Here is a 16052-nt window from a genome sequence, read left to right as displayed (position 1 = left end):
TATATTTACCTACGTGGCTCTGGATTTGGGTTGGTTGGGTGTGCGTGTGTGTGCATGTGTGTGTGTACATGGTTGAATTAAGAGTGGTGTTCCCTGGACCCCTCACCGTGAAGGTAGGAAACAGGAACAGAGTTTGGTGCTGGGGCTGGCAGTGCCACTTGCCGTGACTAAATTGCCCGTCCATCACCTTTCCACAACTGGATCAGAAACCCCAGTAAACACCTCAGGGAGATCCACCTCCCTGGGAGACCAAAGGACTCCCAGACTTTTTTCACTGGTCTGGGTGGTCAGAGCCCCTGTGAGGCATCCGGAAACACCCTGCGTCCTTCAGTCATTCACAGGCAGCGAGCAGCACCCAGCCTCCCCTTCTGCCTCTATCTGAGATAAGAGGTCCTTTGAGCTCTGCGGGCTACCTGGTTCCCATTAAGGGCAGGGGGAGCGCGGCGCCCCCCCAGAACCTGCCGGTCAGCACAATGCCTCAGCCATCCAGCTCCGGAGCGGCTGCTCAGACCTTTTAACTCTTTCTCCATCAGATCCACCAGCCTGTGCTCCAGACTTGGAGTTTGACGGAAAGGAAGTGAAAAGCCAGGCATGTAGAAGTCATGGACTATAATGGCCAGAAGGACCCAGAGAGGTCTGCCAGTGACCAGTATGATTCTTGCTTTTTTTTCTTTTTCACAACTCACAGTAAAAAAAAAAAAAAAAATTGCATTTGACAGTGTGACCCTATATACAAATGCATATATGCATAACAGCAACAAAAATTTCACAAAGCAATTTTAGTCCATGAAATGAACCCAGATATCATCTATTCTCTCTTTTTTTAATTAAAAAAAAATCTGGTCAACACTCACCAAATTGGTTTTAACACCCATGAAAGGGTGAAGACCGACAGTTCAAAAAACATTTCTCCTGCTCACTGTTTCCCAAACTCCAAGCATCCACCTCCTTCAAGACTTTGCCGTATCCATGTGTCAGCTATATTTGCATTTACTTAATGGTCTCCTTTAAATTAACTCACTATTTCCCAGAAATACATTTAAATAAGAAGGAAAACTCTATACAGCAAATGGGAAACCAGCATATTTGCCATAAATACACAGGTCACCATAAAAAATAAATACAGTGAAATCAAAATAATATTATTAAATTCTGGCCAGATCCTGGTGTTTCCTGAGTGAGACCTGTTACTATTTGTTCAAAAAGAAAAAAAGAGGAAAACGGCACGTGTTAGAAAGTGTCAAAGCTATGCTGTCACCAAATGAGCTCTCTCCTTGAGCAGTGGGGGGGGGGGGGGGAGTGAAAATCTAATGTTTCTTATCATATGAATCAATTTATTTAAACAGTGTCTGGGCATCACCTAAAATCAACTCTCAAATCACTTAAACTTGTCTTAGCTAACATCAGTTCTCTGGTACGAGGGGAACCTGAGGACCAGAGAGGGAAAGAACTGGCCTAGGGTCACACAGCAAGCAGGCAAGGGACAGAGGCCAGGTTTCTGTTCTTGCTCTACCATCCTCCCTGCCTCCCCTTCCTCTGGAGTGGCAGGACTGTCACAAGAAGACAAAGGTGAGATGGGCTAGAAAGGCGGGTCCCTGTACCTGTGTGCTGAGCTGAGAGAAGGCTCCGGAACACTGTTTGAGGAGTCCCCTGGGTGAACTATCTGGAGCTCTGCCAGAGGAGAGTGACCACTGGACCCATCACAGAGTCACCCCCTTAACCTAGCACCCCACCCAGAGGCACCGGAACAAGTTGTGCAGGAACAGTAACAGGAGCCCCTGCTTCAGAGCCACAGGTCAGAGAGGTCCAGCCCATACTGCAGAGTACCATCCCCACGAAAGCCATCCCCCAGGAGCCACCGATCCTGGGAGCCGCCTCACCCAGCGCCCCCGCCCAGAAGCCGAATCCAGGATGGTGATCTCAGAGGGCAAGGGTTCCCTGAGCTGGCAGCCCAGTGCTTGGGTGGGCAGAGATCCCAGTGGGGAAGAAGTAAAGGGAGAGAAGTCTTGGGGGAAAGAAAGAGACAAGGGGCTCGGTGGGGTGGCTGGTGGTGACTGGCAGGAAAGGGCGCGGTGCTGTGAAGCCCCCCAGGATGTGATTCTAGGGCGGGATCGGGATGGAGAGTTTCAGGGGAGAGACAGAAAGGAAAGGCGAGCTGGGAGGGGGCTGGCGGCCAAGCCCCAGGGCTCCATCTGGGAGGGAGAGCAGAGAGGTAGAGGAGGGCCTTCTGGCTTGGGGTGGGAGGGGTGATTGATTGAGACGCCCCAGGCCCCAGCAGGCACCATGTCACCCCCACCACCCCGGAGGACTGACCCTCACACGCAGCTGGCAATCCGAGCCCCAAGAGCTGCTATGACTCTCGGCGAATAGAAATCCCTTTCCCTCCAGCAAAGCGAGAGATGCATGCGGGGTGTTCTGTTCTTGGTAGAGGCTCGAGCTTTTAAGTGAAAAACTTCTGTTAACGCCATTTGCTTCAAAGTTGTGACCCACCCTGTGTCCCTTACCTGGGGATGTACCTCACTGACCTGGCCTTCATCGAAGAGGGGACGCCCAACTACACGGAGGACGGCCTGGTCAACTTCTCCAAGATGAGAATGGTGCGTTCCCCACAGCAGAGCGGGGCAGGGGTGGGGGGAACATCAAAACCCAGACCCAAGCCCCGGGCTCACCCGAGCTGTGCCCGACAGTCCTGGCCGACTGGACACGGCACACGCACTGGGGAGCCTGAACCCAGCTTCTCCAGTAAGAACAGTCACTTCCTCAAACGAGCAGCTAGCATCTGGCAGGCCCGGAGCCGGCTCTACCTGCATCTCCTCCTTTAATGCCCACAGTCTGAGGGGTGGGTGCTCTTATTATTCTCCACCTTACAGGTGAGCAGGCTGAGGCTTGGAGTAATCAATGACCAGCCCAAGGTCACCCCTAAGGAAAAGGCAGAGCCGGGTCTGGGGCCCAAGTCTGTCAGACTCCAAAGCCTGCCCCTTTTTTCGCACCCCATCCATTACTGTTCAGATAAGCACTTGCGTTATGTGGCCGCAGCAAAGTCATTTCTGCAGCACCTCCTAAGCAAGTAGGTTTCCAGTTTCCCCAGAGGAGTCTAGACCCTGAGAGGGGAGATGAGGATCCTTCCAGCAGGGAGCCTGCTTTCCAGCCAACCTTCTCGTCTTCTCACTCCAACTAGAGAGCCTCTATTTGTATCGGTTCTGTGTCATGGGGTTCCTCCTGAGATTTTGTTCAATAGGTAAGGTTTCTCTGTCAAAGGCAAGTTGGCAGCACTGACCTGGGAACAGGATGGGGGAGCCCCTTGGTGTGGCCTTGCACATGGTGGGCACGTAGAAAGTGGCAGAGGCCTTTAGCTGTTGCTGGAATTGAGGGGGGCTGTTTTAGGATGTTGGATAAGCCAGCACCACTGATCAAATGATATGTTTTTCTCTTAATCACACAGTATAATTAACCTATAGATTCTTTTTTTTTTTTAGCAACAAAAAATCACTCACTTATTTTCATTACTCAGAGAAAATGATGGGTAATTTTCTTTTACTGTATTATCTCTGAGTCTTTAAAACAATTCTTTCTTCATCATCTATCATGTGACCCTACTAAATACACTTTTTACCTTTCAGAATATGCACCTTTTTTATTGAAGTATAGTTCATTTACAATATTGTGATAGTTTCAGGTATATGACATAGTAATGCAGTATTTTTATAGATTATGTGACTGGATAAAGAAGATGTGGTGTATACAAACACACACACACACACACACACACACACACACACACACACACACACGGAGAAAGAGGAATGTTATTCAGCCATAAAAAAGAAGGAAATTCTAAGAGGTACAAACTATTGCTTTGGCCAAAAAGTTCGTTCGGTTACTGAATACGTTGTTCAGTAAAGTTCTCGGTAAAAATGAAAAATGTGTCTTTACTTGAAACCTAACGAACTTTTTCTCCAACCCAATAGTATGTATAAAATAAGCTACAAGGTTATGTTGTACAACACGGGGAATATAGCCAATGTTTTATAATAGCCATAAGTGGAGTATAACCTTCAAAAATTGTGAATCACTGTTTGTGCACCTGGTAACATATAATATTGTACATCAACTATAGTTCAGTAAATAAATCAATTGCATGAAATTCTGCCATTTGCAACAACGTGGATGGACCTAGAGGGTATTATGCTTAGTGAAATAAGTCAGAGAAGGACAAATACTCTATATCATAACTTGTAACCTGTCGATGTACAGATTCTTACCAAGTGTCAGCCTTTGAGGCAGGTGTCTGGTTTAAAGAAACTCTCGCTGCCTCAGTGGGGTCTCCCAGGAGGTGAATTAAGAGACTGACTGCAGACATGTCTGTGGATGTCCCTTCTGTTGTGTGGCATGGGTTGGGGGGAGGGGGGGGGTTGGGGGAGGGGGTACTAAGAGAAAACTGTCTTCCAAACCCCTCCTTCCTTCCCGCAGATATCCCACATCATCCGAGAGATTCGCCAGTTTCAACAAACTGCGTACAAGATAGAGCACCAGGCAAAGGTAAGCCGGCAGCTTTTTCGGTCACTTCCGCTTTTTCACAAGGGCTCTGGCTGCACTGCCTTCCTCCCTGCCTTTTCCGCTCCACACCCAACCACTTTCTGCCCCGGAGTTCCCTGGGCCCTCTCTTTTAGGAAACCCTTCTTGTCCCCTGTCCCCTGACCCGCCCTGAGTTCCCCCTCCTTTGGACTGCGCTTGTGCTAATCTTTCAGCTCCTGTCTGATTTTTACCTGCCATGGGATGGTTTATAATCATGTCTGACCTCCCCTGAGGCAGGAGAGGCAGTGTTTATCACATCTTTTCGAACTGCTCACCAGTTTCAAAATTCACAGCTAGAAAGGGCACACAGCAAAAAGTCCCCCAGCCTCCAAGTTCCCCTCCCAAAGCCAACCGTATCATCCATTTTTTGTGTGTGTATGCAAACACACCCCAACTTTTTTTTTACTATAATGTATACTGTAGCATACTATACATTGCTCCAGCATCATTCTTTTTTCCCTTAATAACATATCTTGGAGATATTTCCTGTTGAGGCAGAGGCATTCTCCTTCCTTACGGCTGCAGAGAAATTCAGGTATTTATTCGATCCTCTATACTGATGGACATTTAGGTTGTTTCAGTCTTTTGCTGCTATAGGCAAGGTGGGGGAGAAAACACCTTGTACATTCGGGAATCAGAGGGTGCTGTGAGAGTGTGAATCCAGGGGCCTGTACTGGGGTTGGGGGACAGGGCCCATCTGAGAAGCACAGAGACCGCAGACGGCAGCTATGAGTAGCCTCAGACAAGCCTGAACCAGGTGGGACTGTGGGCTTCTAGAAGGATCTGGAGCCGTGTCCTAAGGAGAGTGGGAAGCCCTGAAAGGAGCTTACAGGACTGGATTAATACGCATTTTTTAAAAGGTGGTGGGGCTGTATGGAGAGAGGTTGGCATGTTAGTCTCATTTCACTACTCAAACCCTGTGCCGTTAGCCCCCCTTTTACAGTTAAAATAACTGGGACTTGCTAATCCAGACTCTGGCTCCGAATCCTATGACTTTTTTACGCTGCCCAGAGATGTATTTGCTTTCCATCCAGCTTCTTAACCTCCTAGTTTGAAGTTCACAAAAGATATCCAGCCCCAGACACACTCCTGAACATACCAGAAAATCAAGCTCTTAGTACTTTTCCTTCTACTTTCCTTTGTGATAGACTTGCCCTGTTTCCTGCCATGTTCCGTGAACTCACTATCTGTCTTATAGCTGACAGCCACAAAGAGAAGAAAAATCAGTGGGTGAACCAATTGTGCCACTTCTTCCTTGTTCGCTCATTCGCTCAAGTATTTACTGAGCATGTACTGTGTGCCAGGCACTGTATTAGGCCTTGGCCCCTTCTTAAACTAGCCCTCGAGCTCCATATGCAATACAAATACATGTTACTGCCCTTCAGACTCTTTTCCTTAACAGCTTTGCAGTGGTGGGATTTGCTGCCAGTCTCCCGCTAAAGCAAAATTTTTAGGGAAACAAATGCTCATGACGGAGGAAACTAACTAACCAGTCTGCTGATTCCCAGAGTGTTTGGGAGGGTTGAGATTTTGTGCTCTAGAAAGGGCTGTTCACAGGAAGCTGCTAGCTATTTATAAAAGTCTGGTCTATTTCACATGGCTATAACATCGCCACATCTTTATCAGTGGATACGAGTTAATCTAGACCGTGGTATCTGAGATCGTCTTCCCAGAGGTGCTGGGTGAGAGCCACTCGTCAGACACAATAATCATTTCATCCGTGACTGGTGATCAGCGTCGTAGGAAGCCGGTTCCGTCCCTCACAGTAGCAGAGGGTCCATTAGCAAAGACGCTCGCAACAAAGGCTTGATTTTCCTCAAGCAGCTCAGATGATTCCCAATTACGTGCTAAGGAATATAATGTGTTTTCTTCTTCCTGCTCTGAGTTTCTGTGGAAAAACATGAACCTTCGGCTCCAAACAACTGACAGGTCAATGAGCCTGGGAAAGATTCTCTTCGAAGGGCGGGTGGGGTTTGCCTATGAGATCTGGGCTCTGATCTTTCATCCTACACTGAACACACAGGAATCCAGCAAAACACTTGAGAGCAGTGTGAAGTGGGGAGGGAGGAGGAAGGAGAGTGATTGAGTCCACGAGGTGACTCTTCCTGATTTTCCACTCTGAGATTTTGCCCTGGAGTGAGCCTCATGAGACGAAAGCCTCCTTAGACGGCCTCAGTTTCCACCGTCTTCTCTTGGGTGAATCTCTCTCAGTGTTACAAAACCTGGTGTTTAACTACGTTTTTCCAACATACAGAAACATTGAAAGAATTGTGAACACCCGTACATCCACTACCTAGATGCTACAATTAACGTTTTAGATATGTAGATAGAGATGTTTTTTTAATATGAGCCCCAAATATTTCACCTAATGTTCAACCAAAGAAACGGTGGTCAAGAGTAATTTTGACTCTATGTGATTTTATATTACTGTGAAGACAAAAAAGGCAAAAAATAATACTAAGAAACAACACTGCTTAATGCATCTTTGCCTCATGTGCAAGCCCGACACCCCTCCCCGCCTCCACCCTAGTGCCTGATGCCCGGGAGACACCCGACGTCCACGTAGTATTATGGAGGTCCCATCGCCCTGCCATTCCTTTTTCTCTTTTCCTTTTCTCAGGTAACCCAATATTTACTGGACCAATCTTTTGTAATGGACGAAGAAAGTCTCTACAAGTGTTCTCTCCGAATAGAACCAAAACTCCCCACCTGAAGCTGTACCCAGCCCACCTCCATGGACACATGCTATATGATATTGTACATAGTCGTTTGGTTTCTCTGGGTTTTCTTCTTTAGTATGTGCTTCTCCAAGAATACAAATCCGTTCTTGTTCTTAGATTCCTATAGAACCAAAATGTGAATCTCTGCACCGGTTAGGACTTGGTCCACGCACCCCATCCCGCGTTTCCTGCAGTGCCTGTTTCTTTGAAACAACTGTACTCTTAGTCTGTTCTTCCCAGCCCCTCACTCTCCCCCAAAGGGAAAACAGAATCCGTGCATACACGAGTCTTTGGCACCAGTCCTGCTTCTGTCCGTCCCCAGCCCAGGCCCCTGGGTTGAGCTGGCCACACAGCATCCTCCGGCATGTTCCATGTAGCTGTTATAACAGGGTGGGGGGTAGGGGGGAGGCGGGAGGGGGAACCGTACCCTGAAGTCCAGTCATCGACGAATTTTCCCGCTGACGGTGATGCCAATTTCCAAAGCAGCTTTTTCAGCCAAAATCGCAGGTCTCAAAACTCCGTGTCTCCCAGTGACCTGGAGGGAAAGGAGTCCTGCCCGCTGAGAACCACGCCCTGCGACACTGAGGCCACCACCTCGTTCAGGCACTACGTCGCTCCTGGCTCTGAGAATAAAACCAGGTAGCGTGACTAGCAGTCTCGATAACCCTGGACAAGGCCCTGGAACTTCCTGAGGAAAACAGAATCACGACACAAAGTCATGTCGACTTCTGCCGACGGCTGCCCAGCATTCACTGCGAGTCGGGAACACACAAGAATGTCACTTTTCCTCTATGAGCTGCCTAACGGTCACTACAAGCTTACGTTGAGTTGCTCCAAGTCTGTATGCCTTGTGAAAAAAATAGTACCACACTGTAGAATTAGGAAATCAATAGCCAAGTGTTTTTATTGCATATACTGTAGTCCTGTCTAAATGCCTTCTAGCAGGAATATAGTACCGTAGTGCTTATTCTGTGAATATTACCATCTATTTTTTACATTGTACAGTATAGAAAACACAGGTTAACTCTGAAGTGGCAGGCATGCTCCACTCTGACAAACAGACAACTTTTGCTGTAAGCAATACCTAGTGGTATGAGAATTCTATTTCAAGTCCTACAATATTTCAACTTACAGCTTGTTTGGAAAAAAAAAGAAATTTCCATTTTTGTAAAAATATATGTTTCCTGATTACCTCTTGCTAATAAATCTATTCTATCTCAGGGTGAACGGCGGCATTTTGACGGGTTTCATTGATTCACGCAAGGGATATTTGCTGAGCACTTGGTCCTTACCAGGCCCTGGGCTCAGACCAGAGATCTGGAGCGATAAGGGCAGAATCCCTGCTTTTGGGGGGTACTCAGAGTCTGATGAGGGAGACTGTTGATGTTCTCTATTGCAGCAGGAACAAATACCTCCAAACCTTAATGTGATGGCTGAAAACAATCTTTCACAGTTCTGTGAGTTGACTGGGCCCAGCTGGTGGTTCTTGCTTGGAGTCCCTTGTGAGGTGCCGGTCACAGAGCAGCTGAGGCTGGAGTCATCTGAAGGCTCGACTGGACGGGGTGTCCAAGATGGTGCTCTCCCTTAGCTGGGGGCTGAGCTGGGGCTGTCGACCGGAGCGTCCACACGTGGCCTCTCCACGTGGCTTGGGCTTCTCACAGTAGCAGCTGGGTCCGAAGAGCAGCCTTCCTAGAGACTCAGGCAGAAGCTGCAAGGCTTCTTCTGACCTAGGCTCAGAATTCCCAGAACACCACACCCACAGTGTTCTATTGGTCAAGCACGTCACCAAGGCCAGCCTGGTCACAAGGGGAAGAGAATCAAGCACCTCCTCTTGATGGGAAGAGCCAGAAAGAATGTGCAGCCATCTTTAAGCTACTAGAGAGACAGACCGTTTGAGCCACGCTGTCACAGGATGGTGCAGGAAGTGCCTTGGGGACACCACGGAGGAAAGGACAGTGGTGGGGGGATTGGAAAAAGCTCTACAGAGGTGTAAGGATGGTGTGGGATAAGTAGGGATGATTTTCCAGAAGAAGGTGGGCAGGGAGGGCATGCCGGGCAGGGGGACCAGCAAAATCCCAGAAGCATAAAAGAATACACTTGTTTGGGGAAGAGCTAGTATGGGCGTGGCCCCAGGGAAGGCACCCTGGTCCTCCCCAGACCCCTCCTCACAGCCACCCATGAAGGGTGGGCCCAGAACACGACCCTCAGTGACAGGCATGAGGCCCGCTGGGAGGCAAGACCCTTTTCCCTGGGAGCTGCAGCCAACAGGCTCCATGACTGCTTGTTTTCTTCAGACACAGAAAAGCAGTTAAGGTTGCTGGGAGGATTCAGTGTGCTGCTACAAGCTGCTACCCTGAGGTGATGAGCACGGGACAAGCACTTGCTAACCATGAGCTATCTGTAGAGCCCTGACTGTTTCAGGTCATCTTAGGCACTGTGGACTTAGCCATGAACAATGCAGTCAAGGTCCCTGCCTTGGGACTTCCCTGGTGGTTAAGACTCTGTGCTCCCAATGCAGGGGGCCCGGGTTTGATCCCTGGTCAGGGAACTAGATCCCACATGCCACAACTAAAAGATCCCACATACCAGCGACTAAAGATCTGGCGTGGGGCTTCCCTGGTGGCTCAGTGGTTGAGAGTCCGCCTGCTGATGCAGGGGACACAGGTTTGTACCCCGGTCCGGGAAGATCCCACATGCCGCGGAGCGGCTGGGCCCGTGAGCCATGGCCGCTGAGCCTGCGCGTCCGGAGCCTGTGCTCCACAACGGGAGAGGCCACAACATTGAGAGGCCCGTGTACCGCAAAAAAAAAAAAAAAAAAAAAAAACGTTTTGAAACTAGAGGTAGTGCACAATGTTGCACAGTGTTGTGTAGGCATTAAATGTCTCTGAATTCTACACTTTAAAATGGTTAATTCATGGGACTTCCCTGGTGGTCCAGTGGAAGTGGTCCACGCTTCCACTGCAGGGGCCACGGGTTCCATCCCTGGTTGGGGAACTAAGATCCTGCATTCCACGTGGTGTGGCCAAAAATTAAAAAATAAAAATAAATAAAATTGTTAGTTCATGTTATGTGAATTTCACCTCAAAAGAAAAAAAAAAGACAGAAAGAACTGAATGTAACCATCTGCTCATTAAAAAGTGCTCCAGATGTGATCAGAAATTATATCAGTTAATGGGATAACTCTGAATTATATGTTTTAAAATGGTTAGTTGTATACTATATTGATTTCACTTCATTTGAAATTAAAAAAAAAAAAACAGTAAAAAAAGAAACGGGGGCAGGGGGTTGTTCAGAGAGAGCTTCTTAGAGGCACTGTCCCAAACTGGGCCTTGAAGGGCTAGAAACCCAAGGTTTCTAGCTGAGCAAAGAGTGGGGGGCCTGAGTGTCTCAGATGAGAGACAGTCCGAGCGATGGCTGAGCAAGTCTGGTGAGGCATCCAGGGAGAGAGGGGACCAGGCAGGTGGCAGGTGGGAGGGGCCTGCCGGGGCCCCTGAGTGGCTGGCCGGGGAGTCACCCAGAGGTACCACAGCAGGGCTTGATGGTGAAATCAGGCAGACTCCCTCTGGCCCAACCTGACTCTATTTTCATTCAGACAGCCCCTTATCAGCACTGATCACAGCATACGCCATAATGTATGTTTAGTGTGCAGTTACTACCCACACTCAGATCAAGTGACTCGTGGCCCAAAGACAGTCAAGGCCCATTTCTTATTGCCGGCAAGGGAAGTCAGGTATGTCCTGCTCACACAGGACAGGGTCCTGGCAAACCGGCTGCTCGCCTTCCAGGTCTGGAGTCTCCCCACGGCCCCAACTGCTGTGCTTTCTCTTTGGTTCCCGCCAAGCCTCGTGTCCACCCACAAACCCGTACACCCATTCTTGCTTCTCTCCAGCCCTCTCACGGCACCCGGAAACCTCATCAGGAGGGGAGTACAGCACCTGCAAACCTCTCTCAGCCAGGATCCGCAGCCCCTCACATATCACCTTTAAAGCCACCAGCGTTTTATCGTCTGACTCAATAAATAACAACAGCGACCGCTACTGCTACCGTTTCTGTCCAACTTGCAGCGTGTCAGGCTCTGTGTCTGAGCTCGAGCTCCTGGGTATTTTTACCTCCATTTCACAGAGGAGGGCAAGATACAGGAAACCTGATTTTCAAAATATTTAACCACCAGTATGGCATGAGTACTGACCACTCAGACTAACGGCCAAAAGGGTGCAAACTTGCTGAAAATCAACGAGCTCTGCAGGACACTCTCCAAAATAGTAGGGGATGAAGCATAACAGTGTGTGATGCAGATGATTAATTCAGGAGATCAGGAAGAGGAAGTTTCTGTGGAGGCAAGAGGACAAGGCAGGAGGAGGGGGGTGGAGGTAGGGCTGTGCCCAGAACAGGGAGCTCACCTGTGGACTGGTGAGGAGTGCAGTGGCAGTGGATGCTGCAAACAGAGTAGGGATATATCATAGAAGGTCTTAAGTGAAAACAAAGGAGTGTAGATGGGGAGAATGTGTGAACAACAAGTGACTGAAGGAGGCCCTGGAGGCAGACACATCTTCACTCCCACAGATGCAAGAGTGCAGCAAACTGAACAGGGATAAGTTTCCCCTGCACAGGAGTACAGGGGCTTACAGAAAAGTCCAGAAACTGGTGCTCCGTCATAGGGCCAGGACGAGGGTGAAAGAAATGAGACATACCCTCTCAGGTGCAGCATTTAAGGGAGGGCCAAAAAACTCAGTCATGATATTTTTATTGCATAATATTTTAATGCAGTATTTTAAAATAACAAAAATTAATGCAAAAACCTATGATGAACAAAATATCACACATGAAGAAACAAAACAATGACAGGATAAAACCCTATACTTGCTCAACATAACCTTACTGGCTTCACCCCAGTCCTGGCCATAATGAAACACAGCTTCTGGACTTTTCTGCAAGCCTTCACACTTTCTTGGATGTGAATACAGCATCTTCAGGGCTTAAAACAAAACCAGTGGTGGTTCCCATGTTCCCTGACTTCTTAGGGGACAAACAACGCCTTCTCATGCAGTTGGAGGACATTGTCAGGCTGACTTCTCTGACTCAGGGCAAGAAATAATCAAGATAGCTAAACAGGATGTCTCCTCATCAACAATGGAGCTAGCAAGAGGCCCAACTTCATATTACGATCCAACCGAAGTTGCTCTTTGATGCAGACTCATACACCTCATGCATTCGTTACCTTTCCCACTCTACAAACTCTCTGATCACTCATCTCTATATCCACTGATTCATCCTTCCACCCATCCCCATCTATCCATCCAATCCATCCAGCTACCCATCCATCCGTCAGTGAGGCTTCTTCTGACCCTGCCTCCATTTATTTTTTTTAAATTATTATTTTTTTCTTTTTTTTTTTCTGCGGTACGCGGGCCTCTCCCTGTTGTGGCCTCTCCCATTGCGGAGCACAGGCTCCGGACACGCAGGCCCAGCAGCCACGGCTCACGGGCCCAGCCGCTCCGCAGCATGTGGGATCCTCCCGGACCGGGGCACGAACCCGTGTCCCTTGCATCGGCAGGCGGACTCTCAACCACTGCGCCACCAGGGAAGCCCCCACCCATCCATCCCATTCATCCATCCATCCATCCATCCTTCCTTCTTTCCAACCAAGCATCCATTTAGTCTTTCAACCATAAAGCCATTTTCCTGTATATCCATCCATCCCTACTTCCATCCATTCATCCACTTATGCATCTTACACACCGTCATCCACCCAAACCACTTAACCAAACCTCTGCTTACCTACTATGTAAAATCAGCATGTGGGTGTGAAAAGAGCTCCATCACCTGCCAGCAGACCTACTTAACTTCTCCAAATCTAATTTCTTTATCAAGAAAGTGGCTGTGTGCATTCTCAAAGAACCTTCACAGGGCTGTTATGAGCATTAAAGAACAAAATCCCTGTAAATGGTAGTTATTGTAAATATTACGTTATTACGGCAATTATTATTATTATTACAAGATGCTAGAGGTAGAGGGCAGAAATATAATAAGTCTGGTGAGGGGCCCAGTTTTCCTGCCGGGATGCTGACTCTGACAAGTGATGTGGGAAACCAGTTAAAGCCGTAGGTAATAGCTGGGGAGGGGATAACGTTCTGAGGGGAAGAGGGGAATGACCAGCAGATTTGGCCTAAAGAAAAAGGATCAGTGGAGGTGGGGTGGGCAATAATTCCTAGAACAGTAAGAAGGAGGCGCTGACTGAGGATTCCAGGAGCTGCGGTTGGGGTTGGTTGGATGCCTGAGCTCTGCTGATGCATCAGGGAACTCTAGGCCTGGACAATCAGGAAGGCAGGCAGGCCTCCAGGCTCAGTTTCATTCACCTGCTTCTGTGGAGCAGCTGCCCACTCCTGTGGAGAACTCTGGACTCAGTTAGCCAGGGGTTCAAACCCCAGCTCTCTTACTGATTAGTTGTGGGACCACAGATGAGTTACTTAAGTGTCTCAGTCACCTCATCTATGTCATGGGGGAAAACATCAATAGAATTAAGAAAGTTCATTCATGTAAAGCGCTCGGCACTGAGTCTAACACATCCCTAGAGGAGATAATGACTCCTGGGTGTGGAGGATAAGACCTGCTCTCCCCTCTTGCCCTCCCCAGACTCCAGAAGTGCAAAAATGGGGCACAGGAGCCCGAGATCAGGCCCGGCCCTCTATCACCAGAGACACCAGTCAGCTCGAGCATTTCACCTGATGTACTGGTTTCCTATTGCTGCGGACCAGATTACTACAAACTTAAGAGTCTTAAAACAATGCAAATTTATTACCTCACAGGTAGAGAGGTCGGAAGTCCACGTGGAGGGACTTCCCCGGCAGTCCAGCCGTTAAGACCCCCATGCTTCCACTGCAGGGGGCACAGGTTCGTCCCCTGGTCGGGGAGCTAAGATCCTGTTTGCCACGTGGTGTGCCCAGAAAAAAAAAAAAGTCCACGTGGATTTGGCTGGTTCCTCTGCTCCAGGTCTCACACAGCTGAAAGCAAGGGGTCAGCAAGGCTGCCTTCCTTTCCGGCGGATGCCGCAGGACGAATCTGCTTCCAAGCTGACTGAGATCGTTGGCAGAATTCAGCTCCATGTGGTTGTGGGGCTGAGGTCTCCGTTTCCTTACTGGCTGTGGGCTGGGGTCATTCTCAGCTTCTAAAGGCCACTCACAGTCCTTGGCTCAGGGTCCCCGTCAAAGCCAGCCATGGTGGGTAGAGTCCTTCTCATGGTTCAAAGAGCTCTGACCTCCCTCTGCCTCATCTCTCTGAGCCTCCCGCTTTCCTCTTCTGCTCTGAATGGCCACTGTGATTACATCAGGACCTCTCAGCTAATACAGGATAATCCCCCCAAATCAGCTGATTTGAAGCCTAATTCCACCTGCAAAGTCCCTGCCCAGCAGTCTGTAGATTGTGTTCGATCAAATAACTGAGCGATGGAAACTAGAATTCTGCCCACCATCCCTGGCTCGGCACTCTGTGTCCAGCACCAGTCCTCAACCTCCCCTCTGTGGGAATACAGAGGACCAAGACTGCAGAGAAACCCTCACAGAGGTGACGCCCAGCTGGAGCCATAGGAGTAGATGAACTCACCAAGAAAGTGGCTGCAGGGAGCAAACGATGGAGAGAGAGCCCAAGACTGAGCCCGTATTTGGGGTGAGTCACTATTACGGTGCCGTGCTTGGGTCCAGTGTTTTACCTATAACTAAACTGTAAAACTATGTTTAACCACTCTGGGAGGCAGGGCACCTACTCCCATTCTACAGATGAGGAAACTGAGGTCCTGTGGGGGCGAACCACTGGCTTAGGTCACATGGTGAATCTGTAGTAGGACTAGAACCAAACATTAGTCTATAACTGACCAGGCCAGTGCCTTTCATATCTCAGGCCTTTTGGAATGAACCACAAAGGAGGGTCACTGGAGACCCAGCACAGGGAATGAGTTTGGGGTCTGAGGTCTAATACTAGGGCCTTCGGTCCTGCCACTCTCCAGGTGGCTCAGATGGGCAGAAAGATGAGGTGGTTCCTGCACACCTGAAGGATAGGCCATCACAGAGGCTGGACACCTTTATCCCAAAGCCAGGGGCTTAACTTTCCAAATAGCAACCATGCAGGGTCTTTTCTCAGACATTTGCCTCAAAGCACACCCAAGGGGCATCCAGACAGGGGCTGATTTATAAACTGACAAAGATCTGCTTTATCTGAAAAGACAGTGTCTGCTGGCACTGCTAACCTTCATGCAGATTCAGTGCCCACCCTGAGCGGTCACCCTGAAGCCCTGTAAGTGCCGATTCCAGAGCCATACCCAGACCTGCTAGTCAAATCCCAAGACAGAACTCCAGGAATCTGCTTCCCCAGGAGCCTCACAGGCAGAGTCTGGGTGAGAACTAGGTTTCCTCCTGTCTGAGGGAGGGAGACATAAGACAGCTCAGATCTGACAGGCCAGCCCTAACAGGCTCTGACCACACCAAAATGCCTCGGGCTGCAAAGGAGCAGGGTGAGCAAGTGCAGTAGGTCAAACCTGGGTTCAGACTTCCTCTGCACGCTTCCTGGGAACGTTGCCATCAACTCTCGGAGCCTCAGTTTCCCCATTTGTAAAATGGCAGGTCCACAACCTGCCACTTGGCAGGGTGATGACCTAAGTGAAGAACCTGGTCCCACTGAGTGCTGCAGGCAGGTCTGATCATCCTCTCCTCTCCCTTGAAGCAACCCCTGTGCATGTTTCCTTCATTGGAGATGTTCATTGTTTTA

The 16052-nt window shown here is 49.0% G+C and overlaps 1 protein-coding gene across 2 annotated transcripts in view; it reads left to right on the top strand.

The window, feature by feature from the left end:
* The window catches only part of RASGRF1 (Ras protein specific guanine nucleotide releasing factor 1), a 103783-nt gene extending 95261 nt beyond the window's left edge, over positions 1–8522 (top strand). Inside the window, exons 25-27 of one of the 2 annotated variants that reach the window (XM_004278341.4) lie at positions 2480–2597; positions 4471–4539; positions 7196–8522. In XM_004278341.4, coding sequence (XP_004278389.1) covers positions 2480–2597; positions 4471–4539; positions 7196–7288 — 280 coding nt within the window. In that variant the 3' untranslated portion in view covers positions 7289–8522. The remainder of the gene's footprint in view (positions 1–2479; positions 2598–4470; positions 4540–7195) is intronic. The other variant, XM_033402986.2, reaches the window with a different exon arrangement.
* The last annotated feature ends 7530 nt before the right edge of the window (positions 8523–16052 follow it).

This window comes from Orcinus orca, chromosome 2 (genome assembly GCF_937001465.1).
Source record: "Orcinus orca chromosome 2, mOrcOrc1.1, whole genome shotgun sequence".
NCBI classification, from domain to species: domain Eukaryota; kingdom Metazoa; phylum Chordata; class Mammalia; order Artiodactyla; family Delphinidae; genus Orcinus; species Orcinus orca.
The sequence above is the reverse complement of the archived record's forward strand: the minus strand, read 5'-3'. Positions and strand labels throughout refer to the sequence as shown.